General features: G+C 38.0%; 1 protein-coding gene across 3 annotated transcripts in view; it reads right to left on the bottom strand.

Moving 5' to 3' along the window:
- The window catches only part of MAP4K3 (mitogen-activated protein kinase kinase kinase kinase 3), a 65,464-nt gene that overhangs the window by 4,494 nt on the left and 36,293 nt on the right, over positions 1-24,677 (bottom strand). For 2 of the 3 annotated variants that reach the window (XM_030944266.1, XM_030944268.1), the window contains 17 exons: positions 21,489-21,547; positions 20,321-20,359; positions 19,981-20,034; positions 16,905-16,947; positions 16,530-16,692; positions 15,437-15,546; positions 14,452-14,493; positions 14,139-14,223; positions 13,058-13,137; positions 10,513-10,573; positions 10,310-10,427; positions 8,407-8,465; positions 6,430-6,533; positions 5,508-5,679; positions 3,347-3,415; positions 3,137-3,229; positions 1,472-1,542 (listed from right to left, as the gene is read on the bottom strand). In XM_030944266.1, coding sequence (XP_030800126.1) covers positions 1,472-1,542; positions 3,137-3,229; positions 3,347-3,415; positions 5,508-5,679; positions 6,430-6,533; positions 8,407-8,465; positions 10,310-10,427; positions 10,513-10,573; positions 13,058-13,137; positions 14,139-14,223; positions 14,452-14,493; positions 15,437-15,546; positions 16,530-16,692; positions 16,905-16,947; positions 19,981-20,034; positions 20,321-20,359; positions 21,489-21,547 — 1,422 coding nt within the window. The remainder of the gene's footprint in view (positions 1-1,471; positions 1,543-3,136; positions 3,230-3,346; positions 3,416-5,507; positions 5,680-6,429; positions 6,534-8,406; positions 8,466-10,309; positions 10,428-10,512; positions 10,574-13,057; positions 13,138-14,138; positions 14,224-14,451; positions 14,494-15,436; positions 15,547-16,529; positions 16,693-16,904; positions 16,948-19,980; positions 20,035-20,320; positions 20,360-21,488; positions 21,548-24,677) is intronic. The other variant, XM_030944267.1, reaches the window with a different exon arrangement.

Below are 24,677 nucleotides of genomic sequence, written 5' to 3'. Positions count from 1 at the left end.
CCCAACTGGGCCAACTGTATTAGAATAGGGAGTCTGAACTAATGATGTTTTCAAAGAAAGAAATGCTGCAAGTTAAGTCAGTCAGCTATTTGTCCCATGCAAAAACTTCCTACCTACTATGTAGCACAAAATTTCCCTCAAAGTAACGAGTAAGGTCAAGACCTGAGCCTGGCACTGAAGGCTTTTCATATTACAGCAGAAAATAAATGTATTTCTCTTAGCTGCAGCTAGTGGGACAGCTAGTAGAGGTAAGGAATTTAAAAAGGCCCAAAAGCTTACCCTAGATGTGTTTTACAGAGAAAAAGTTCTAGGTGGCTTGCTTGTCTGTCAACAGCCCAGTTCTGCTTTCAGTTCTTCATTTAGGTTCTGGCTTTGGCTTGACAGCAACAAAGCAAGCCAGAGTCCCTGACATAAACAACAAAATGCATCCCTTTGGGCTGCAGCACACTGGGACATGGCCACTGAGTGCTCTACCAACGGGTAGGGCAATGCACAAATGCCACAATAAACATTTGCACCTTGCAAATAAGAAGCAGTCTGACTCCAGTCTTTGGTTCACACAGAGCAGGCTCACTGTTAGCGCAGACTGGGTCAGCTGAGGCTTTGTGCAAGTCAATGTAGTGCTGGAAGAACGTGGGATATCTAAGGTTGGCATGGTGTGACTGTATGTGTACCTTAAAATACAATTAGTCATAATGAACTCAATTTCTCAGCCAACGAAACACTGATGGAACAACTGGTAATACTTGTAAATGTTTATTAATAACCAAATTAATTAAATTCCTACAAAGTAGAGCATTTTCACTAACAGGTACACAAGGTTTGCAGCAAGGAAAAATAAAAACTATTTGGGAAGGTAGTTATAATGCTCTAACTCTGTCTACAAATCACATCAAATGGGCTAAAAAGTGACTACAAGGAGATTTTAGGAAAAAACCCAAACCAACCATGTTTAGGTCAATCTGGTATTTTTCTACTGAAGATGGAAAAATATTTCTTGTGAAAGCTGGGCAATTCTTCAAAGTATTTGTAAGCCAAGTGAACATGAAGAGACTAAAAAACATCAGGCAACTCATTTGACACTGTGACAAAAAGCTGAAGTTTAGCAGTGGAACGACTGGCAAAACCCAGATTTGTGCATCCATATGTGAGAGGCTAAGGAACTGACAGTGGTCTTCAAACCAATTTAAGGTGAAGATTAACATCACCAAGAATTAGACTTGGATATTTTCTGTGGCATCCTGGCATGGTCTTTTGTTTCTGCTTTGCTTGTCAGATGGGAGGGGGTTCTTGTACAGCTCCACCAACGCCTTATAGCTTATGAAACAAGCTTAGAATGAGAATCCAGCTCCTAGGTCTAACCTAGGAAGTTAGTGAAATGTCTCACTCTTTTTCAGACAACAGCATTGTGCGTTTCTCCTCCACGTGGCTTACATTAGAGCCAGAATTTGAAGCAAAATGTAGTACTCACCTCATTTGATCTAAAACTCCTTCCTTGCATGCCGTGTTTCCAGAATGCTAACACACTGTCTTGTAGACAGACTGGTAAGAGAGAACATTGGAATCAGTTTTGAGGCATAAATTCAATCCTTGCTTTTAAGGCCAAAAGCACAAGACTATAGTTTTGAAATCTGTACATGTATGTTCCATTGTACGACATCCACCCACTCAGACAGCAGAATGTCTCCCAGAAATCACTGACCCTGCCTCAAAAGTAGCTGCATTTATACATTTATTTGTTTAATGAGCAGGGTTTAAAAACATTTCCACCTAACCAGAAAATATTCTAAATGTCTAGTCCTAAAAGTGTAATTTTCTTTGAACAGGAAATCCCTTTAATACTTGCAGACAATATATATCTGGAATTTTAACAGAAAAGTTCCAGGAGTGTCTTTGGAGACACTGCCAGGACAGGAAAGGCCACTGGAAGCTTATTTTGTGATAAGCAGGGTGAGGACCACAGTGCATGCAGAGGTCCCAGAGTGACCAGTACATTGAATCCTTCCTTCCCCCCCTTCCCAATCATCAAGAGCCATAAAAGTAATGTTTTCAGTGGCCACGTTTTCTCTTCCTCTTCCCTGTGGGAGGTTATCTTTGGATGGCCTGAAACTTTAAAGGTTCTCCTCAGAAATAAACTCCCTGCAACTTCAGATGATTTTAGAACCTACTGTTCCTCCTCTTCTGGTGCTACCCTTCATGTGTGCACATATCCCTCCTAACCCCTCCTTCAACAGCAGGTGGTGCAATCCAGGTATGTAATTACTGGAGAACTGCCAAAATAATCTATTTTTTCTGTTTCACAAATTTAACTTATTCAAATTCTACACAAAGAAACAAAATTTATGCAACCTGTGACATATCATATAATTTAGCCTTTGAGCTGCTTTATAAAAATGGACTGCACAAACACACATGCAAAATGAGTTAGGCATGGGTGATTCAGAGTTTATGTAGGTTGTGTTAAGGTATTCCCTTGGAGGCTAGAAGTCTTCATCATGCTTCCAAGATATTTAGCTTAATCTAAGAAGACTCCAGGATTATTACTCCATTCCAACTGTTCCTAGGAAAGCACATGTTGAAACTTTCACCAAGTCTTCTCATACAAAATGAAATGAGTGAGGTAGTGCTCCAAATGCCAAAGACTAGACAGGTAGCATACTTAATTCTTTACTGCAACATTGAACAAGTTAATCATAGAAGATCTGAAGTTGGAAGGGACTCATAAGGATCACTCAGAACATCATCCAGACGTTGCATGGTCCTGCGACCACTTCTCTGGGGAGCTCTGTCTAGTGATCAATCACCCTCTGAGTGTGATGTATTCTCCTAATATCCAACCTGAGTTTTCTCATATGCAACTTCATATAATTTCCATGTCCTTACTGCTGGTCATGACCTTTGGCTGCCAGAGCACACTGCTGACTCATCTTTAGCTTGCTATCAATCCCAAGCCCCAGATCTCTTTCTGCAGAGCTGCTCTCCAGCCTCTCATCCCCCACTTTGTACACATAACTGGGACTACCTCATCCCAGATGCAGAATCCACCACTTGCTCTTGTTAAATTTCATCCAGATGGTGATTGCCCAACTCTCTGACCTTCAGGGATATTCAAAACCAATAATGAAACCCAGCTTACCTATTGATTCAATCTGAAAGTCAAACGTGAGCTCTGACGACAGTTTGCGGCTGGATTTTAACCTGCCTTGCAGATTCACTATTTTTATGCAGCCTAGACAATAAATAAGGATATGTTAACCAGGGATTATCTTCAATACAGAACCCAATTTGAAGACAGACAGTATGCATGTATATGCATACATATATATTTAGTTGATATTAAACTTACAATCCAAACACACCAAAATGGTATCTCTCTCCAGCTGTGTTACATGGACAACACTCGTCTCCGTAGTGTCTGTGAAAAAATGGCAGTGTTAGTTCATAACGTACATTAGCATGAAATTTGAAATTCAAGTTCTAGAGATTGAGACATTTTGATGGATTAGTGTGTTTTATCTACTTAAAATCATCATCTTACCAGTGACATTTCTCTCCTCTTAGAGATGCATGTCCACTTATCCAACATGTTGGCTGTGACAGGAAAACTGAAGCTACAATAGTGAAGTATGGATTTCATTCAGCCTTTTCTGAGCCATGTCACAAAACAAAACTGACATGTACATTGTTCTCCATTTATTCTCTCTTGGTGCAATTGAATATTGCTGTTGCAAAAAGCCAGATATACGTGACTGTCCACACTATGCTGTTTCACTGTACTTTTCTTCTGTCTTTATTTCTAAATCCTGATAGGGACTTATATACTATTACTTAATTCTTGCTGCTATTTGCAGACCTTCCATCCCCAGATATTCAAAAAATAGGGGCTTATTTCCTTTTCCAAACTTCAAAAGAAGGGCTATTTTTTTCTCTTCTGGGTTACAGCTGCAGCAGTCTCCATCACAGCAAATGGGAATTTAACCCACAAGTGATTAGTGGACATGTCAGCTTGAAAGAGAAGTGTAGTTTTGGTCCATTTGTTTGTTAACATTATAGTTACATACAAAGCAACTCTTGCTAATTCAACATTACTGCCAGATTTTGTAGGCATCTTTCATATAGCAAGGAGAAGCTCAGTAAATCCATTAGACATGAGAAATTAGAGCACATTACCTAGAACACAAAAGCAGCTTCCGGTTACAACTATTAAAAAAAAAAATCTGTTTGCATCATTGCTCTCCTGCCAGCAGGGGACAGGAACTAGCTTATGCAACAAAAGGGTTTAAATTTGATCTACAAAAATAGGAGAAAACAACAACACAGACACAATGTGAGAACATACAAGTAATTTAAGGAAATTGTAAGTGTGGAAGTGTGGAAGGCACAATGCAAAAAAAGAACACAGAAGGGATTAGTACTCTTGTATTTATGCACTAATGCAGATGACATTAAGAGAGAAATGACAACGGGACATTTCAGCATGCTTCTTTTATGGGCTGTGCTATAAATTCACACAGTTACAGGTAGGAAGGAATGAGAATAAAATGCACTGTCTGAAGTAGTAAAGCATGTTAATTGGCCATCCACTGCTCACTTTGGTATTCTAACTATGCTTTAAACTGTGTCAAAATCTGATGCACTTTTCAGCAGCAGCAAGGTCAGCGGGTATCTTCCTGGAGGAAAGTGTTCTTCCTAGTGAATTCCACGGTACACACTTATCTGGACTCGTGCACACATGTATGCCAGCACAGAGCTATGTATGAATTCACCAGGAACCGACAAGGGATTTGTGACAAGCAAAACCAAACCTATTTACTGCTTCTGAACCTGCCAGCGATGACTAGCAATGGTTCCTTACTGCATCTAGGTTCAGGGGGCAACCTTGTAACTCTAAAAAAAGTAATTCTTAGCACACTTCCATGAGAGGATGTCTATTATTGCTCCTCCTGTGGCGGCCATCTCAGCTCATGGTGCCCACATTGGTGATGGGCAGGCACTTGGTTTCCTGCTAATCCTTTTTGCTTTCCATAAACACCAGAAGAATGCTCTATCTCAGCAGGAGGTGACAACACCATTTCTACCTGCAGTGACACACTGTAGGAGAGCCAAAATACATCTTCCAGAGATGTCAAAAGGAATTGCTCAGAATGCAATTTTACTAAAACCTATTAAATAAATAGAAGTCATGGTGCCAGAGTAGAGCACAAAACAGCACAGGGGGTAATAAAGTACTGCCTAATTTATGGAAATGCAAGAAACTATAACTCCATCCTCTGTTATACCAAAAATCTCAAGGAATCCAATCAGTTCAAAAAGGAGAAACACACAAAAAAAAAAGTGCACGTGCAAGCAGGTTCAACCAGATACCCCTTTAAGCAAGGAACTTGCAATTATCACTTAGCCTCAATGATTTAACCATTTGCTTCCTTAGAGAAGCCTGCCTTTTAGTGCTTCAGCTATAAGAGAAGAGCAAAGAACATTTTGGAATGCAATGACAACAGCACACAAACCTGTTTCTGTAAACCACGAAGAGGTAGAATTTGGGTTGACAGTCTCAAACTTCACCACCTGGTTGAAGTCTCTTCCTCTACTGACACCAACACAAACTAAAGGGAATTCCTGCTCAGGGACTACCAGCATTTCAAACAATCTCAGTGGACAAGGTACAGGAAAATCTATGTGCTAGATGAATAAGCAAAAATAGATATTAGAAGGGAAACAAATGTAGTCTGAGTTGCTATTAGGTATTCAAACTGTATGGTAAATTTTGTTACATACTTTGTAATGTTAGGTTTACTTCTTCAGATAACAGGAATTGATAAATACAAAAGGCCTAAGTTAAGAAGCTTGGAGCATCTCATGCCAATTCAGTCAAAATAAAACAGCATGTCTTTTATCATGTGTGTCCTTTGCAGCTGCCCATGGACAACAAGAGTGCTCATCACTGCTCTCCCTGGCTACTGAGCCTCTAAGCTTCCTCTTCCAGGCTGATCAAGTTGTAGCAGTTGCCTTTTTATAAACATGAGCCCACCCTGGCTCTGTCTCTTCAGGTGATGTCAGATGGGGAGATAACAAGCATTTCTGGGCACCTCAGTGTCAAAAAACATAGAATAAATGGTCACCTTCTCTCTAGTATAGGAGCAAGACCACTGTTAACCCATGTCTCAGCCTGCCAGCCTCAGTTTTCTATTGTGGAACTGAAGGGCAATCTTCATAGAGAAAAGGGCTTGGTTCTCTAATTGAAGTGCACCCCAAAAACATGAACATTTATTTTCAGTCAGTTAATACATGACACATTTAAATAGTTATTTTCAATATAATATAACAGAAAACAAGAGAAAAGTCTAATAAATCAAGAAATAGCTAATACTTATTCTTAACAAGCCACTACAAGATAACTAGAAGACAACATGAGAGTAATTGTAATTTTACCTTGATTAACATGAATTTTTGCATTGGTTCAACCCATTCTAACAAAACAATGCTAGACTGTAGTGCTCCACAAAGGTACTTGTGGCCTGTGTAGGGATTTCTCACTGCCAAGAAAGGATAGAGAATATTAGTGTATTAAGCACACGCAAATTATAAACAATTTCCAACTATGTAACAGGCCCTTTACTTTTGGAGAGTACCCAGAACCACCACTCTAATCTTTTATATATTTAAAAAATAGCTGATTGCATACACATTTGGAGTGCCTTGAGTCTCCTGTGTTGGTTTGCCTAAGCTATCTCAAAATCACCACAAGCAAGCTGTTAAAGAATGGCTTTTTCTATAACACAGAGTTACCCAGCAGGCAGTGAGCAGCTCAGCTGCCTTTCAAGCACTATCACAACCAGTGTGAAATTCAGGAGCTTTGTAATTCTGATGAACAATTCTAAATCACCAGGAAATCCAGTTGAAACTGAAGAACAATAGAAAAGCAGGAAGTGTTGCTCTTCCATTGTCAGAACTCAATTAAAAACTGGCAGAGAACAATAAAGTTGCAAAATTGGGCCCTGTGAAGTTTCACAACTTCAATTCAACAATACTGATAAAATTTCACTCCTTAAGCACTGCCAACATTTCCTTTAAGACAAACAAGTGTTATTTTGCACTTTGTACAAATACATCTAAAGACCAGATTTTACTGTGCAGTAAAGTGACTGTGGGCCATCAGGCAATAAACAACATAGTTTAGATAACAAGCTTCTACAATCCAGAACTATCACAGAAGTGAAATAAGCTCACACTACCTTATTGCCACAGAAACTCATCAGCAATCCCTTGGCACCTTAAACATCAGCACTTATTTCATCAATCCAAGTTCTCACTCAATATCAGACTGATTGCAAAGTGCAGCAAATAATGCTTGGTGTGACCCTGAGTAAGGCTGAACTCAGCAACAGAAACCAAAAAACAATCACCAACACCTGTAAGGTGCAGAAAGAAGACCAGAAGTTCTTGTCTTTTTCTGCCTCCTGTGGCACTCCTGCTGCCCCAAGGCCAAAAGCAGATTTATGTGCCAGCAGGAATGGAGGCTCAAGTCACAAAAGTAAGACTCTCAGAGCCACCCTTGCTGTGTTCACAGATTATCACTCACACCTATCATGCACGAAGGGCTCCAGGCTTAGGAGGCCGAGCTAACTCTGAATATGAAGATTCCCCTCATAATGTCAAGTACCACAGCACCCCTGTTAAATTCTGTGCCTGGCAGGACAGCAATCACAGAATGACAGAGGAGAACACCACAAGGCTTCTTGTTTTATGAAAAGAAACCTAGAAACATACAGACTTCCATACTAATTTTTCTGTCAGAAAGTCAGAGTTTTTACATACTCTGACCCCTGTCACTTCACCCCTGTTATCCTCTGAGTGTTCCCTGCAGCATTTATTAACACTCTCAGTGGTTTGGGGTTTTTTAATCTATCTGCCTCCCTTTTAGAGTATGTCCTAACACACTGCAGCTTTGAGACTCTGGTAGCTGGCACATTATTAAACACATTATAAAGGCTTCAGAGACAACACTGTTCTTTGAGGAATTTTAAAATACTCCTTTGCTTTTTACCACCCAATATTGATAACTGAAACTTCTGCTAGGAATGCAAGTGGCTTAATCATGATGGCAACTTCTCTAAGTTTCTCCATCCAGGGAGATTAGGTTATTCTTGAGACTGGTTTGAATTTTGACATCATTCTGGTTCTCTGCATTCCTTGTAAATTCTCTTTAAATATAAAGAGCTAAATACGAAAGTTTCTACTGCTTAAACCCAAGGACTAACCTGAATGAGCTCACCATCTGCAAACACACAGCTTCACAATAATGACAGAAGTCTCTTCTCCCTTTACCTTCTACACTTGACTCAATAATCTTAATATTGCCACCATTTGAGCTGCCCCTTCACATTTATTCTCCAGACCTTCACTTACCAACACAACACTTTTGACACCATTTAGTGTCAGGAATTTTCGTAGATACCGCAAACTTCCTACAAAAGATAAACACAAAATTATTGATTGACTAAAACAATTGAGTGAATTTTCTTTTCAGACATACACTGATAGAAAAACATCTGCCACACCAAAAAACTAAAAAACCACAAGTTTGTATATTTCTTGTGAAATCATGGAAACAATAATGTGAAAATTTATCAGATAAGCCAAAATATTATTTGCTGGTAACAGCACTCAGAGTTTCTACATGCATCAGAAGACAACAGGCACTATTGAGACCGGCCACAGTACTCTTAACAATAAAAATAAATAATCTGATGCTGTAGAAAAGATGGGAATAAATAGGTTGATAGACAGATGCTGCACTCAAAGCTATGAATTGACAAAACAGTTGTGTAACATTTCAAATGGAACTATCCAGAAGTGACTGATAATGCAAAAGGACTGAACAGCATGAAAACTGAGTACTGGTCACAAATTTTCATTGGAACAAGTCATGGAAGGTTTGAAAGGAACTGCTCAAGGACACTCCAGGGAAAGAAGCTGGAAAGGAGACTTATCCCAGACATATTTTCTGCTATTGAATGTCTGCCTACCAAGTATCATAAACTGAGGTTAGAAGATTTTGCAAATGAATATATAAACCTCACAAATTACTTCAGATCCAATTTTGCTTTGTCTTTTCTCTACCAAAACCTCTGCTTTTTCCATTTTACATGTAGCACTCATCATCACAGCATCCAGAAATGTTTAAGAACACACTTTATGGTCTGGCAGGAAAAATTATGTTCTCCTACATACTTCAAATGTCTGTCTTCTGCCTGGCTAAATGTGACTACCCTGACACCCTAGAACCAGACATAAAACAGGAAAACACGTTATTTAAATTAATCTTTCCTGCCTTTGAATGACTGGTTTGGCACGCACATTCAGGTTGTGCTACATTTTTCCTGGGAAGCGACATGACTGGACAAGAAATTTTCTGAGTCCTCTGCAACTTAGGTGAGGTACCATTCCAGGAAGAATCTAGTATGGTTTTCCTAGCATGATCCTTAAGGTAATTATGGTTATTAGTCCACTGCTGATTCAGTCCTCAAGCCAAAGTCACCCACCAAAGTCAAATTTGGAAGAGAGGAGCAGAACAATAGCGCACGTACACAGAAGGTAACAATTCAAAGCACAAATTATCTCTTAGTTATTTAGAATTTACCCTCTAGGAAGAACATAATTTTCTGACAAGTGTTACACCATTATGTTTGCACGCAACTGAACAAGAAGCAGCCTTTCCTGAACCCAAGAATTACCTGTTAATAGGCCTTTAATACAACCAAAGGTAGCAGAGAATCAAAATTTCTATAATACAATTTCCTAACAGAAATCCTATTCTATTAGAAGAACCAGTGTGTCACTATGCACTTTAAAAATCAAAGATTTTTCTGCAAACTAGATTAGTGTTACCACCTTCTTCTGCTGGGATTTGAATGGGGTACTACTAAGGCTTGTCTGGCAGTGTCCGGGTTCTGGCCAGGACAGGGTTACTTTCTGCAGCAGCCAGGAGGGGCATGGCCAAAGCTTTTGTTCAGCATCAAGTACAAGCAGGATCTACCACACTAGACTACACCCGAAAAGAGCTATGCCCAGAAACAAGAAACCTTCATAACCAGAAGGTTAGGTGTACCAAAATCCGTTTCTCTGACAAAAGTAATTCACATCCTGATGCATGTAAATGTAGGGCTCAACCCTCTGATTAATGCACTTGAGTCATTCACTGCAATCTGTGAACAGAGCCCCCCACTATTTGGTGTTCCCAGAGCTCCACAAGCATCTCCTGAACTCCCAGAGTTAAGATATTCTGATATATCCGATGATGTGTATTTACCTGGGAAGTATTCGGTCAGGGAGTTTATGTGCTGGAATAGCAACAGGTAACTTTTGCATTTGCCTTGCATAATCAAAGAGTCCTGGTAGATTATGGGAATAAAGCTGAGAAGCTTTACCTGGCAATTAGAAAACAAACCACACTTCAAATACGAAACCAAGTGTTTACCAGCACTACCACTGAAAGACAGCACAGTAACTTACCAGATATTGATAACAAACAATTGTTCATGACATATAACCAGGTACATCTTCGAGGAAATAGCTGATAAATGGAAGGAAAAACAAAGAAGTAGTGTTCAATTTGACATACACAAGACAATTATCAATTAGTATCTGTTTAGATGACAGGACAAAGCTAATATTGACTTGCTTTTTGCAGCAGAAGTTAAGTTTAAGCCAAGTAATGTTTACCTGGATTCCAGAGTTAATTCAGAGTAAATCTTAGGCACACACACTATATTTAATACATCAATTAACATTTAGACAATTAGCACATTTTATATCTTCAGGTATATTATATTCCATAAGATGTCATTATAAAGATCAATCAACCCTTTTTCAAAAAATTCAAAAACCACTGAATTTTTTCCTTCAAAGAAGAAAAGCTCAACAACAAACTTCAGTAAACCAAGCACGGTCAATAAACCCTGTTCTAAACAAACCATGCCATTCTAAAGCCTGTTACAGTCCAAATCTCTTGAAACAATTAAAAGTGGCACTTTGAAGAGATTCTTCACCTTCACCTGCATGATTACACATTTCCCGTAAGTGATGAATGAGTGCAACAAATTTTCAAGGTGGAGCTGTTTTTTGTCAAATCCTGCAATTCCTAAAGAGACGGGGTTGAAAGCAATGAGACATTCCTTAAAAAAACCCACAACTACTTTTTTCCCCCCCTCTCACCTAATTTCTGGAACTTATTGACACAAGATGGCATGGAGGTGGGAAAGTACCAACACAAACAAGGGATTAGACATACTCATGTTCAAGAGATCCAAAAGGGGACAAAAAATACGCAGGGATCCTCTAACATCCCTGATTCAATGACTCTAGTGGAGACCAAGCTCATTGACACTTCCCACTGCCACTTTAGGAAAGAGACTACTGGGCTAGATTGACCACTCAGGAGGACAACTGTTTTGCTCTTGAAAAAAAACCACAAAAACCAACCACAAAAGAAAACAAAACACAACTCTTCCAAAAAAAAAAGAATAAAATATTAACCTTGACACTATTCTAACTCCTGGAAATGCATATTACGTCTCCTTTGTCCACTGGTGAAGTGAAATACAGAGAAAAACAATCAAGGACAGTACTTTTATGCTGAGTTGTATCAGAGTGAGAGTAAACAATGACATAAAACACAAAACTTGGAAATGCTATTAAAGCCCTACTGACTGTTATAATAAATAATGATGCAATAAATGGTTAGCATAGAGGGGGCACTTCTATTCCTGAAGTCTTCTCACAACCTAAACACACTGTAAGAAACACCTATGGTAACAATCTACCACACTGCTTGTATCAAAATTTAACATGCAAGGTTGATTGACCTTCTGTAGGTACATGAGCATATTGTGACACAGTAGGTTTGGGATCTGAGGATTAAAGAATAGCAATTCTTCAAATTAGCAGGTTAATTGACCTGTCACTCATTCCTTGTTCCACACATGACTGGCTGTGTTAGCAAGCATTTCTTCTTGTCTCTAAGTGCTTATTAAAACATTTCTCTGAAAACTCACTAGGCAACACACTATATTATTTTCATTACAGCTCTTCTCCTTCCTTGCCAGTTAAACCAAACCAAAACCAAACCCCAAACAGTGAAGAAAAAATCCAAACCTTTCCTTGGTCTACTTGGCCTATAAAAATTATTATTACATTAGTGATATTTCTCAGGGTAATTGTTACAACTGCAGTGCAGCAGCAGCGTGGTACCTGAGCTAAGTTTAAATCAGGTAACTTGAGCACCAGTATGATTATGGGTTACACTGAGCTCAGTTCAACTAGGCCTCCCTCTCAACAAAACAGACATCTCTAAAATGTCTGGACCCATGGAGGAGGAACAAACACCAGTGCCTCCAGCTTACAGTGTGAAGGCTGTCCTTGCAAATTCCTCCATCTTGATGGCAGGTGCACAGCTCCCTACGGTAGGGAGAAGGCAAGAAAGAAAGAAGTCTCTTAGAAAGTAACAAAAGAGCTGGAGAATACAGAAAGGCCTGCAACTTGCATTTTCCCCTCCCTAGCATCCCTTAAAAACAATTACTTATTGTAAGACTTTGCAAAGACAGAGCTTTAGGTGGAATTCAGTAAGCTGAGTCTCATCAGCAAAGCTGCTTTTAAGACCACAAGAATGGACTCCTGCAAATAAAGGATCGCCTTTCTTCCCTGTAGCTGAATCACAATGTTTGTTGCAAAAATTCTGCATTGTAATGAAGTTTTAAGGAAAATGCAAACTTTCATCCAAAATGCACCAGGAAAATTCCATACTATTTACCTAATCATTTAACTGCAGAACAAGGCACTATGATGAGGTTCGAAACACAGATAGATGAAGATCTCCTATATAAACACGGGTCAGCCTACAAACACAAACATGACTGAAAAGTATCCTCAACAGCAAATATTTAATGTAATTCTCAGTGTAACCAGTGTAAATATAGTAAAGACCATTTTTACAAGGATTATAAAACATTAATCTGAGGGGTTAAAAATGTGATTTTTTTTTTTTAAACCAGAAGTATACCTGCTCCATTGATGTTTCATGAAGTTCATTGAGGTTCAGTGTGTAAATACCTTCTTCTGCTCCAAATATCAAGTACTGATCTGCAAACACAAACAAAAAGAGGTAGAAACCTTGATTCAGGAAGGTATGTACACCTTTACCAAAAAGCAATGTCGACACGCACAGAAACAAATCAAACTATAATAGTTACAGTGTTTGAAAGCATGGAAAATTAATCCTGATAAGGAAGATTTAAATTATGAATGGGGCTGTTTTAAGTCATTAGGAAAGCTCAGGGGGTTTTTTGAGTAATAATTGAAATAAAAAAAAAGTAAGTCAACCACAGGCAGGAGATCATGTGAATAATTTCAGCATATCTTACTTAGACATTTCCATATATTATGGAAATACCCACTGCCTTCTTTGAGAGTAATTCTACAGCAGTAGTGACTTGAACATTTTCTCAGTATCCGGTGGGTGCCTCACCTCTTGAACATAATCAAATCCCTGGATTGTACACAGGCATGCAAACAAGGCAGACATCTCCTATGAGATGATGTCAACTCCTAAGGATTTACCCTTCCCTAATTCCAGTTTCTAAAAAAATCCAAATATTTTCTTGCTGACCAGCTCACTAATATGTCTACATAGCTTATAATCGAAGGGTCCAATAGCAGGCAAAGTGAGTACAATATTACCAAGTATCCCTTTTATCAGGCTAGATATTAAAGCACTAAAATTTATGCAAAAAACAGCTGTAGAATCCTGCAGGGCCAGAAAGATCTCAGCTAAGAAATCAATCTCAGCTAAGACGTCCAAAAGTCAGATTTTTTACAGATAAATTAGGATTGTCTTCTTTTAGACTAAAATGTTGAGAAGAGTCTTTAACTTCAATATGTAATTTATTCTTTTTAATCAAACCAAAGAACTTCATCCAATATATCTTAAAAACAACACGACTTTAGACAGCAGTGGCAAAATTAAAATACAACTTCTGCTTGTATAAATATATGTCTGTTTTAAAAGGAATAGTTCTGCTCTTCTAAGTACTCTTGAAATTCAAGGAGAGGACAAAATGGGTAAAATACTCATCATGTAGTACCTCTTGTATCTGGATTTATCCAAGATGTTGCACAATGAATTTTTAATGGACAGCCATTGAAAACCTTTGAAAAGCAAGCACCCATCTGTAGAAGTAAAAATATTAAATACATACATATGAAAAATTAAAATGTGACCTCCCCAAAAGGATTATTTTTACTTCAAGTAATAAAAGGTTAAGAGTCATACCACTGGCTTTGCATTGCTAAGTCATATTAGGTTTTTAAGTAAAAAAGAAAATATTACAAACATTCAAAAAATGTGCTCTTTTACCCTGCCTCCAACATGCATTTGCGTGACTCAGCAATACTCACATGTACTTTAGGTGTGGGAGGAAGGCCGTTACTAATTGGTTTCTAGAAAATAAAATTTAAAAGTATGTTTACACTCACACGCACACTATGCTTGAACATGTACATTCCCTCCCCACACACAGCATAACCACAAACACTCAGCATAATTTTCTTTTCATTAAAATCTCCACTGTGATTCCCTAATACCTCCTCATTGAATGTTTGCACAGTCTTATGCAACATTTTCACACTACAGTGGTGCCTGTCAGAATGCCATTTTCAGTACTGGAGAATTTAAGCAATATTGTAACAATTGCTCAACCCTTCAGTATCACACCATTAAAAGTTACCACTCAGTGCTACATGCACTTTCGTGTGTCAGTATCAATCTCTCCTAGCACAAACAAGCTTCTGATCAAACTTCTTTTACAGGTAAACTTCAAACACACAATTTCAAATGACAAGTTCAAAGCTGTCCAGGTAATCCTACTTTTCAAAATATTGCCAGTATTACTGGCACTTCCTTCAAACAAAACAAAAACTCATCATCATGTTTCTAGCCTATTTCCTCTTCACTTCTCACAAAAAAATTACATTTCCAGCTTCACACTTGGAAGGAGCCCTCAAAGAGGGCAGTCTCATGTTACATTTAATCTAGTCTAACTACAGCATATTCCATTCCCTCATTCCCCCATTTGCTTAAACAGCCATTGCCCAGTACAGCACAAGACATGGCTCTCATTATATCTCTCAGGTGTGTGAAAGATCAAGAAAATTGTATATATTTGTGATTATGTTTGTGTCTGAGGAAAATTAAACACTGACAAACTTCAGACTAAGGCTGTATCACAGCTAGACAATCAAGGAAAACTGTGTTTTGATTCAAAGTAAACAAGATGCCATCCAGCATAACTTCCATAGTAAAGAGCACACCTGCTCCATTTCCTTGCACATGTAGAAAAGTCATAACAACTCTAAAAGGACACCCAGAAGCTTAAATACCTACCAGTATTTCCTTCTTTTCTTTCCTTGAAAAGTTAGTGTCTCTAGCTTCATTCTGTTGATGTGGCAGTTCCTCTCTTTCACCATTTAATTGCACAGAAGTGACTCCATTACCTAGAAAGATTGATAGTTAAGAAAGTGTTCCTCTGCCTTCACCTCAAAGACTAATCTAGCCTCAAAACTCCTAAGTGGGCCAGAATTTCCAGTTAAGTCAGAACATATACTATATACAGTATAGTGTAAAATACCCTAATTTACTTCTGAAGCATGCATGTTCTTACATTTGCACATATCCATCAAGCCACGTTCAATCTCAGTCCATGACTTTTGGTATTTAAAGTAACAACACTAACATAATAACTCAAATCTAACAACTCTAACAGGAGCACAGAAAGGAATGCAGTTACAGTTATGAGGGAAAATGTGTTGACCATACCTAAAGAAATACTTGCCAATAGCTATCACTTCAATTATTGATTCCTTAGAAACACAGCCTTGTTAGAGTCAAATCTTTAACAAATCAACAGCAGTACTAAGTACGAAGCAAGGAAAAGCTACCAAAGTAATAACTGAGAGGCAGACATTGAGCTTGCTTAAGAGAAGCCAGTCCAACACAGCTCTCACAGCATCAGACTGACAAAGGCATAAAATGAACAGTCTGAGCAGACAGTAAACAAACACAATTACCTCCTATACTCCCCAGCCCAGTTCATTACAAAAGCAAACTTTGAAAGCAGAACTCTGTTCTTGACATGACAAATAACAGCTGACACACTAAACCTGAAACCTACAAACATAATTTACCAATCTTGATACTCTACATTATATAAGCCTGTTGCTTAGGAAAGCAATTGTGTCACCAAAGGCATCAGCAGGAATTGTGTCAGTGACTTGGACAGAAGGTACATTTGACCCTTTTAAGAGTTAAAGTATGCTTTTTTCATTAATTTTGGCTTTCATGCACTTTCTGTTACTTGCCGACCACAGAAAAATTACCTCAATATCTTTTAATGTGTGCACAGCTAAGAATACAGAAATAAAATCCCATTAGATTATTTAAGAAATACTTGTATACTCCTTGGGGTCACATTTATCACCTAAAGGATTAGATTTCTGTGGAGGTAACCGAGGAGGTGGTGGTCTGGGTGGAACATGAGATGTAGATTTTGCTGGACTCTCTGATGTTGGGCATCTCTTGATTGTCCCTTGGTTTTCATTTTCAGAAGAATAAGTTTCTTGGGGGATAAATATGGATTTAGGCTGAAAGAGACATAGTAATAATCAAAACATAATCAAAAAAGATTCAAAGCACCCATGCCACTCATCAATGAGGTAAAAGCCCCACATGCAGCATTTTGATTCTAAAATTTTCACAAGTAAAGAGCCACCAATACAGTAATTTAAATATTGTCCATTTATTTGTTTATTTAAAGTGCATTTTTCTGGTGAGCAAACAAATCCCCCTCACTTACCTTTGGTGGTAAAGGAGGTGGCACTTTAGGTTTCATAGTAGCACTATAAAGAAAAGAAACAAAATAGAGAGAAATCTCAAATAGCAGTCTTCAAGAAGAGACAGGGTTTTATAAATGCCATACAAAAAAATACCATTACCTTGTCAAGAGCACTATTATATCCAAGTAACTGCATCACAAACACTTTCAAACATTTTGTTATACCTCAGATACTATATGAAAACAAGGATCACATGTTCCCCCCCAGAGAGCAGTGTGTCATGAACTGATTTGTTGAAGATACACAAACTTGTGGAGAACAAAGTAGGAAGAAACAGAAGAGGCCTGACATTTGCTCTGTTGAGAGGACAAAGTTAAGGCTATCAGGGAGCTGAAGGGGAGTAACAAGAAAACTATTGAAGACCATTCCCTGGAAAATTTACACTGATGACTTAAAACAGCCTTACACATAAAAGTAAAATCCATCTGCAGCAGGCAGCTACCCCTATGTTTAGGTTGGTTCGTTGATTTTTTGTTGATGAGTCTTTTTTTACGGAAATCTTGGGAAAGACAATTTTTCACGCTAGAGCAGTTTGGTCCAACAGTACAAGATATTATCAGAAAACAACATAGCTGAAGCATCACAAGCATTCTTTCCCTCCTGGCTCTGTGGTTTAAAAAATATGCTGCATTTAAAAAGAAAACACTAAACTCTGAAATTTTACATGTTTTTAAAACCAATTAAAAACTGGTTCCACTGTCCTGTTTCCTAATCTTTCAGGAACAGAAAATGATTTCCAATAAATAAACTAGGAAACTTGACATTCTCCCACAGTATTTTCCTTATTTTTAAATTATGTTCAAGGTAGTGAGATATCTGCCCGTTTGTTTACAGGCCAACAACTTGTCTGCTTGGCTTCATTCTTTCCAGGAGCTTCTGTCCTGGCATCTTATCTGTTGTTTGTATTTCAGAGAAGCTGGAAGGGGATTTTGAGAACAAGCTCCCCTGTGTCATGCATTGCAGCTGCTTTGGTGGAAGAAATTATCTTCTCTTAGTAATACTGGGCTAAGTTTAAGTCCTCAGTCATGAAAGTTCAAGCTCCATTTCCATTTCTTTTGTATTCTTCCTGCACTTCAGACAACCAATGTTACTGGGCAGCCAAAGAAAGCAAAAAGGCAACAATCTGGCATGCATGGGACAGATGTGTGTACAAAGGACCGTGTGCCCTTGTCTCAACAAGAGGGTTTAGGTGCAGTTTGTCACTGCTATTCATGCAGGGCAGTGCCCCAGTAATCGCTGCTTTCCATAACCAGGAAATTCAAGTATCAGCAGCCTTGTGGCACGAGAGAAACGGAAATATCAAAACAACCAAAATTATTAAATGAAGAGTTATAACTTTACATTGTTCTCTGAAACATGGATTCTCTGCTGCTACTATCACTCAATTTCATGCAGTGGCACCAGTTTGGGCTGGAAGAGGTGCACTGGATTCACTGGTTTTGTTCTGGATCTGAAAGGAGAAGTAACTGATGTCACAGGTGATCCTCAACTGCAGCTCCACCTCACAGAATATACATCAAACCAAAGGCTTGAATCTTCAGTGGATTCCATAGAAAGATATTCAAGACCAGGCAGATGAACCAATAATTGCAGCAGATGAACCAATAATTGCAGCAGATCTTTGGGCTCCAGCAGATACCAAGAGAAAGGCACAGAGCAGAATTTGTCTGATCCAAGGTTGAGGGATTCAAGCTTTTACACACTGTCAGACCCTCTCTGTAGGACAAAAGTACTTAGGATGATATATCAGAAGAAACAAACAGTACCAAGACAATTCTGGAAGACCATCAGTGACTACTGGTCCCTAGGGTCAGATGAATTAGAAGCTCTCCTGAAGCTATCTCAGGTTCTTTCTTGCCTAACCTAAAAAAGAAAATCTACAGAAACACAACAGCCACATAAGCAGCTGAAGCCAATGCTGTTTGAAAGTTCTGATGGAGCTTGTGCAAGGAACAAGGATCTCAAAGCACTCAAAGAAATCAGTGCTAGCACTTCAAGACACCAGGGATCAAGAGGTTCCAAGCCCTGGAACATTACTGAATTGATGGTACTGGCTGCAAACAGAGCAAGAAGTGTGGGGGGAAAAAGAAACATTAAATGAACAGACACAGAGCTGTACACAAAAAAACATCGAGAGGTTCATATGGATGGAGGAACCAAGCTGAGGTGGTTCACAAAAGCAGTAAAATGACTCAAAAAAGTGAAAAAAAAGAGAGGTTATAGTTCGGTTCTCTGCAAGAGAGAGATGCCAGCAATAGATAACACATGCTTTAAAGGTTTCTTGTATGAAGCAACAGCTTTCCAAATTATCCATTAACAGAAAGCAAACAAAAATTATGTCTCAGTGACATCATTCCTTTTGGTCTTTACACCAGATTTCTTTAAGAATGCAAATCTACACGTACTGGTTTTGCTTTTTAAATTATTTCAGCTCTCATCCATCAATCAAATAGAGCCCAAAAATATTTATACCAGTGGGATTTAATATGAACATCATTAATTTGACACAGGCCTTTGCAGTCACATATGCTCTCTCTGTCACATTTGCTCTCTCTGACTAAAGGAAGTCAGCTCTATTCCAAAAACAAAGCACTCATACAAGCATCCTCCTAGTTGAGAACACAGACAGAACAAATTCAAACATCTAGAGAAGCCTGTAATATATGTATTTTATCTACTTTTCATGAGCTTTATTTTGATATATAGTTATCATTTCTAAAGAAGGCACACTAGGACTGTAGTTGGACATATTAATGGCTCAGTATAATGATGCCAAAATTTTGTTCCATAATAGAAAATAAAAAGAAAACTGTATCACTCAAGGAACATGATTTCCCCCTCCCCCCAATTTATAACAATCAGCAGAATAAGAAAACTTATGGTGATGTAATCTAGCAACAACATGAAAATACCTATCTTTAAGAATGCCATAGTAAAAAGAATCCTGAGTTGTTACAGAATGTGATTCAACCTTTTTTTTTAAATACTCATCTATTCAAGAATGCGATTTTATTTATTTTTACAAGAAGGACTTACTGTTTAGAATCATCGTCTGCATCATCATCATCTTCTAAATGTGCCACGTGCCCCCTACGAAAACGAACAAAGTACTATGGTTGAGTGAGTTGTATTAAAATTACCTTGACTGTTGTGAAAGATTCTGAGCTCAAGATCTACCTCTTTTATAGAATTTTACTGTCTTTTTAAAAATCATTATTGTTCTTTAAAATACAGCTGCAATGTAGACAGCTATGCCTCTCTCACAGGCTCTCAGCAAGCACAGAGACAAACAAGAAGCAGTTGTGACAGACAAAAAAATCAATGCATGAATTACTTTTGAAACATACACAGGAGAGAAAAAAAGAAACAGAATTACCGCTGATGTAGCTCTTCTTCAACTGATTTTAAGAGACTCCTTCAGCATTAAATAAGAACAAGAACATGATTTAATTGTGGTACACAAGCATGATCATCAAAAGCACCTAGGATTCTTTCGGTAAATAATTCAAAGTATGTTATTTCAGCTGGCTTTCAGAATATTCATCCAGTATTCATATAAAAACCAACACAGCTGCAAATTTTTAAAATTTATTGTTCACACAACACCCTTTCATGTGTGTTTATTAATGTATTGCCATTAAGTGCAATGGTCCTTTTTCCTCTTACTGTAAAACAAGCACTGTGTTACTTTAATCCAATTTAAAAGAAATCCATAAGATTTCTTCTAAACAAAATAAACAGACTGTCAAGTATGAAACTACTCTTGGGATAAATTAATTCTTCCCTGGTTAATTTTTTTGTAACATTTTGGTCCTCATACTCATGCTTTTGTCTGAAAACAAAGCATCACAGGAAGAATCACAGGACTAAGGAACAAGAGGATTTCAAAAATTATCAGTATTGATTTTTTCCCAATTAAAGACTATGCAAAAATAGCATGCTCTATGCTTAGGTTTTCTGCATTTTTAGTGTGATTTAATTTAGCAGATCAAAGGTAGGCATCCTAATTCTGGCATGCATAAATGTAATTAAGTAATTGTGTGCAAAGGAAAAATTATTATGGAGAATTATACGATTAATACATCAAAATGATTAAAGGTATGAGTGTGAAGTTAAAGGGCTTGCTAAGAAAAGTAAGTTTTATTTTTTAAAGCATCTATAACTGCGTGTTCTAGGGCCCTACAAGATAAAGAAGGGCATAAAGTAATTCCAAAGAGCAGCACTGGCAGTTCCCAGATGGGGTAAAATTATGCTCTGTGGGACCCATCATGCAGAATATTCCACAAACAAGTAGACCAAGATAACAGCTCTTAAAAGGAAGCTTACACTACCACAGAGACAATATGGTCAATACAGCCTCAAATACTGCAAAGTGCTGCAATTCTGTATCATTAGTTACTATTATTTTAGAAATAAATAAATGATTTTGGAATTTTAACTGATAGAAACAAGTTTGACTTATTTTACTACATCCATTTCAGCTAATGAGTCCTTATATTAAAACAGTCTTGAATGAATTGAAGAAAATGCAGTTGCTTACTCACTTATTTGCACCCAAAAAGTAGCCACACTGAGGACCATGACCATATTCTAGCTGTAGATCCTAAAACATAAGAGAATGAATCTTTTAAGATGAACAGGTGAGCAACCAACACACACCCTGTGCCATGGTGCTGTTATCCCCTCTGCAACACCTGAGATACCAAATAAGCTGAATTCTCTGGCCTTACTGCCCCCTAACATCACTTTCAGGCCCACTGCACCCAAAAATCTCATCTATGCCAGTTTGCTCCACCTCTAATTCCTTTTAACTCTGACCTTTGCCCCTTCCTTGCACACAAGAGATCCTTTGCTCAAATAAAGTCAGCTGCATAAAAGGGAAAAAAAACCCTAACAAAACTAATATAACAGTAAAAGAAAAAAAAAATTCAGGACTTTGCAATCTACCAAATTCCATAGAGAACCCAGCTACCCCTCACCAGAACATTTAGTAGTCATTTCAGAAGGGGAGTAGTTCTGGCAGGGAGCCTGAAATCCTTTAGCACATGGAAACATTAAAAAAATAAGCAGAGAGGACACTAAGCATTTTTATCACTCTGGTTATACCAATATGTGTATATGTTAGGAAGACCTTTTCTTTGGAAAAAAAAGCCAAAACAGAATTAACAAAGTCAAATGCTCCAGCAGTCATGGAGTGCAGGCTACACAGAAAAAGATGTGCTAATAGGCCTTCAACACTATTTTTAAATAAAAACCATAACGGTATAAATATTTCATGCATTAATGGAATACAGGGACCCCACTGAAGCACAATCAAATCTGTATCTGCTGGGAGAATGCTGCTAAAATTGCAGTCTATTTTTTTCTTCAGGTGGATCACAACAGGAAAAATATGGGCACAAATCTGCTCCCAAAATAGTGAGTGTATTCACCAGGAGAAACAAATTATTGATCACCTAAATTAGTGATAAATGGAGCTACACTCTTCCTTATCAGGAAACATTTTAAAGGTCTCCCAAACACCTTCTGTTGAAAAGGTCCCTTTCAGCTGCAACCTGTATCAAAAAGTATGTCAGCAAGAGGTCTTCAGCAAGAGGCCCAGATAGCCAAGCTTTAAGAAGAATAAATCTGGATTAGATGGGGATGATCTTTCAAAATGGCATTTTTAAAAATCAGAGGAAAAGTCTCACACTAGATTTATCAGTCTTCCAAGCTGATAAAGTAGGAACCACTGCAGCCCTCAGTTCCAGGCTGAAGGGCAATCACATTAATACAAAGCTGTAAATATTGTTTTTTGCTTGCCAAGGAGTTTCAGGTTGTTTACTGCACCCTTCAGTCTGCCCTGCAAAGCTAAGTAGTAGTTTGCACATGGGTGTGTCTACCACAGCTGTCAGAAGCATTTGGTTGCTTCAGTGACTTTGTGTATTTTCCCAAAACAAGTGAAATACTGTGGAAAAACCACTATGTAACTGATAATTACTTGACGTAAAAGAATGTATATATCAGAGGGCTGAATAAAAATTGCAAATGCAAGCCTGGTGCTGGCATTTCCTAAAGCATGGAGAGACTGACTTTTCAATCTCTGTATCAACTTTATTACACATCTTGATTCTAGAATTAAATTATCTCCCCACACCACCAAACTCCAGCTACATCTATTGATCTGACTCCTCACCACCAGTGGATGTTCTACAATCCACCAGCAAGAAACAGATGCAACTTTCTTTGCTCCAAGTACTTCTATTATTTCTATGCAATCTCAAAAACTTCCACCTGCAAGCACAGATATTTTGAGGATTCAGGCAGAAAACCACAAGACTGGAAACAGAAGGTGTCACCAGAGTCACAAGCAAATAGGTTAAACAGGTGGTGTGAGTCTCTGCAAGAGAACAAAGACTGGGAAACTGTTGAGAAAAGTAACCCTGTAACAGTGGGGTTACTGAGGGGTGACAGAAATCTGAGATTTTCACCTTGAAGAGACAAGCCCTCAATGTTGCAAAACGCTGGGCAGACCCAAAATGTCTCTCCATCTGAATTTAAACAGCGCAGATAGACAGATATGGATACAGATAGACAGACACACTGTACAGCAATGACAAGGAAAATATTAAGAGAAAATAAATAAATTCACCCAAAACAAAAGGAGCCCTCCTCTACCACCAGACCTTTTAAGAATTACTAGAATTTTCCTTATCAAAGATGACATCTGCCAGAATTATTTATGTCTAAATGCTTTAAAGGGCAAAATCTATCTTTGGGTTCCGTTTACTGTTGCGTAACATTCATTTGACTATGATGTTAATTGGACATGTATGCTCTTCCTAATCCCTTTAAATACTGCTGGTTTTCTCTCCAAAACTAGGGTCAAGTACTCCATTACCAGGGAAATTTCTCCTTTTGATCTTTTGATAAATACTGAGAGCTGGAGAGGTTTTAAAAGTGAAATACCATTTTCTTCTACCTTCTATTTCAAATAAACACAGAATTTATAATTATATATTAACTAAACCTATTCTAGCTACATATTTGATACAGAAGTATTAATAAAACTGCATGTATCCAGCAAAGCCTCCAGTGAGCTGTTACACTGCACCAGAACACCCAGAAGAAATAGATTTCTTTAAAGCCACACATAAAGATATCAAATCTTCTAAGTTATGGATTTCTACTGGGAAGAAGGCATTAGCATTAATTACTAATTTATGCAAAGTTACCCATCAACTTCATCAATCTATATTAATATTTTCATTTAACATACAAATGCTGGTTAGTTAACTCAAATTCTCTGATTCTAGATCAGACAAAATTGAATAAATCTGAGTGACTAGACAGATATATTCCAATAGACCACTGAATAAATCTGAGTGACTAGACAGATATATTCCAATAGACCACTGAATAAATCTGAGTGACTAGACAGATATATTCCAATAGATCTTGAGATCCACAGCCAGTAGCAATGAGAAGGGGTCTATGATCTTGGTATTGAATCAAAGATGCAACCCCAGCTTACCAGCAGCTCATTCCTGAAACAACTCATCCATGGCCAAGACCAGAGTGCTCTTTGCTGGTAGGGATTGCTTTGGAAAAAAGGTAATACAGGGAATAATTGCCAGTTCTCCTCAACAGCTTAGGTAACATTAAAGGAAGCTGCCATGTAGAAAGCCACATCATACCCTTAGATAAATCACATGTGTAAAGTAATCAATGACTAAAAAGAGTATTAAAAACAG

The sequence above is a fragment of the Camarhynchus parvulus genome, chromosome 3 (genome assembly GCF_901933205.1).
Source record: "Camarhynchus parvulus chromosome 3, STF_HiC, whole genome shotgun sequence".
NCBI classification, from domain to species: Eukaryota; Metazoa; Chordata; class Aves; order Passeriformes; family Thraupidae; genus Camarhynchus; species Camarhynchus parvulus.
The sequence above is the reverse complement of the archived record's forward strand: the minus strand, read 5'-3'. Positions and strand labels throughout refer to the sequence as shown.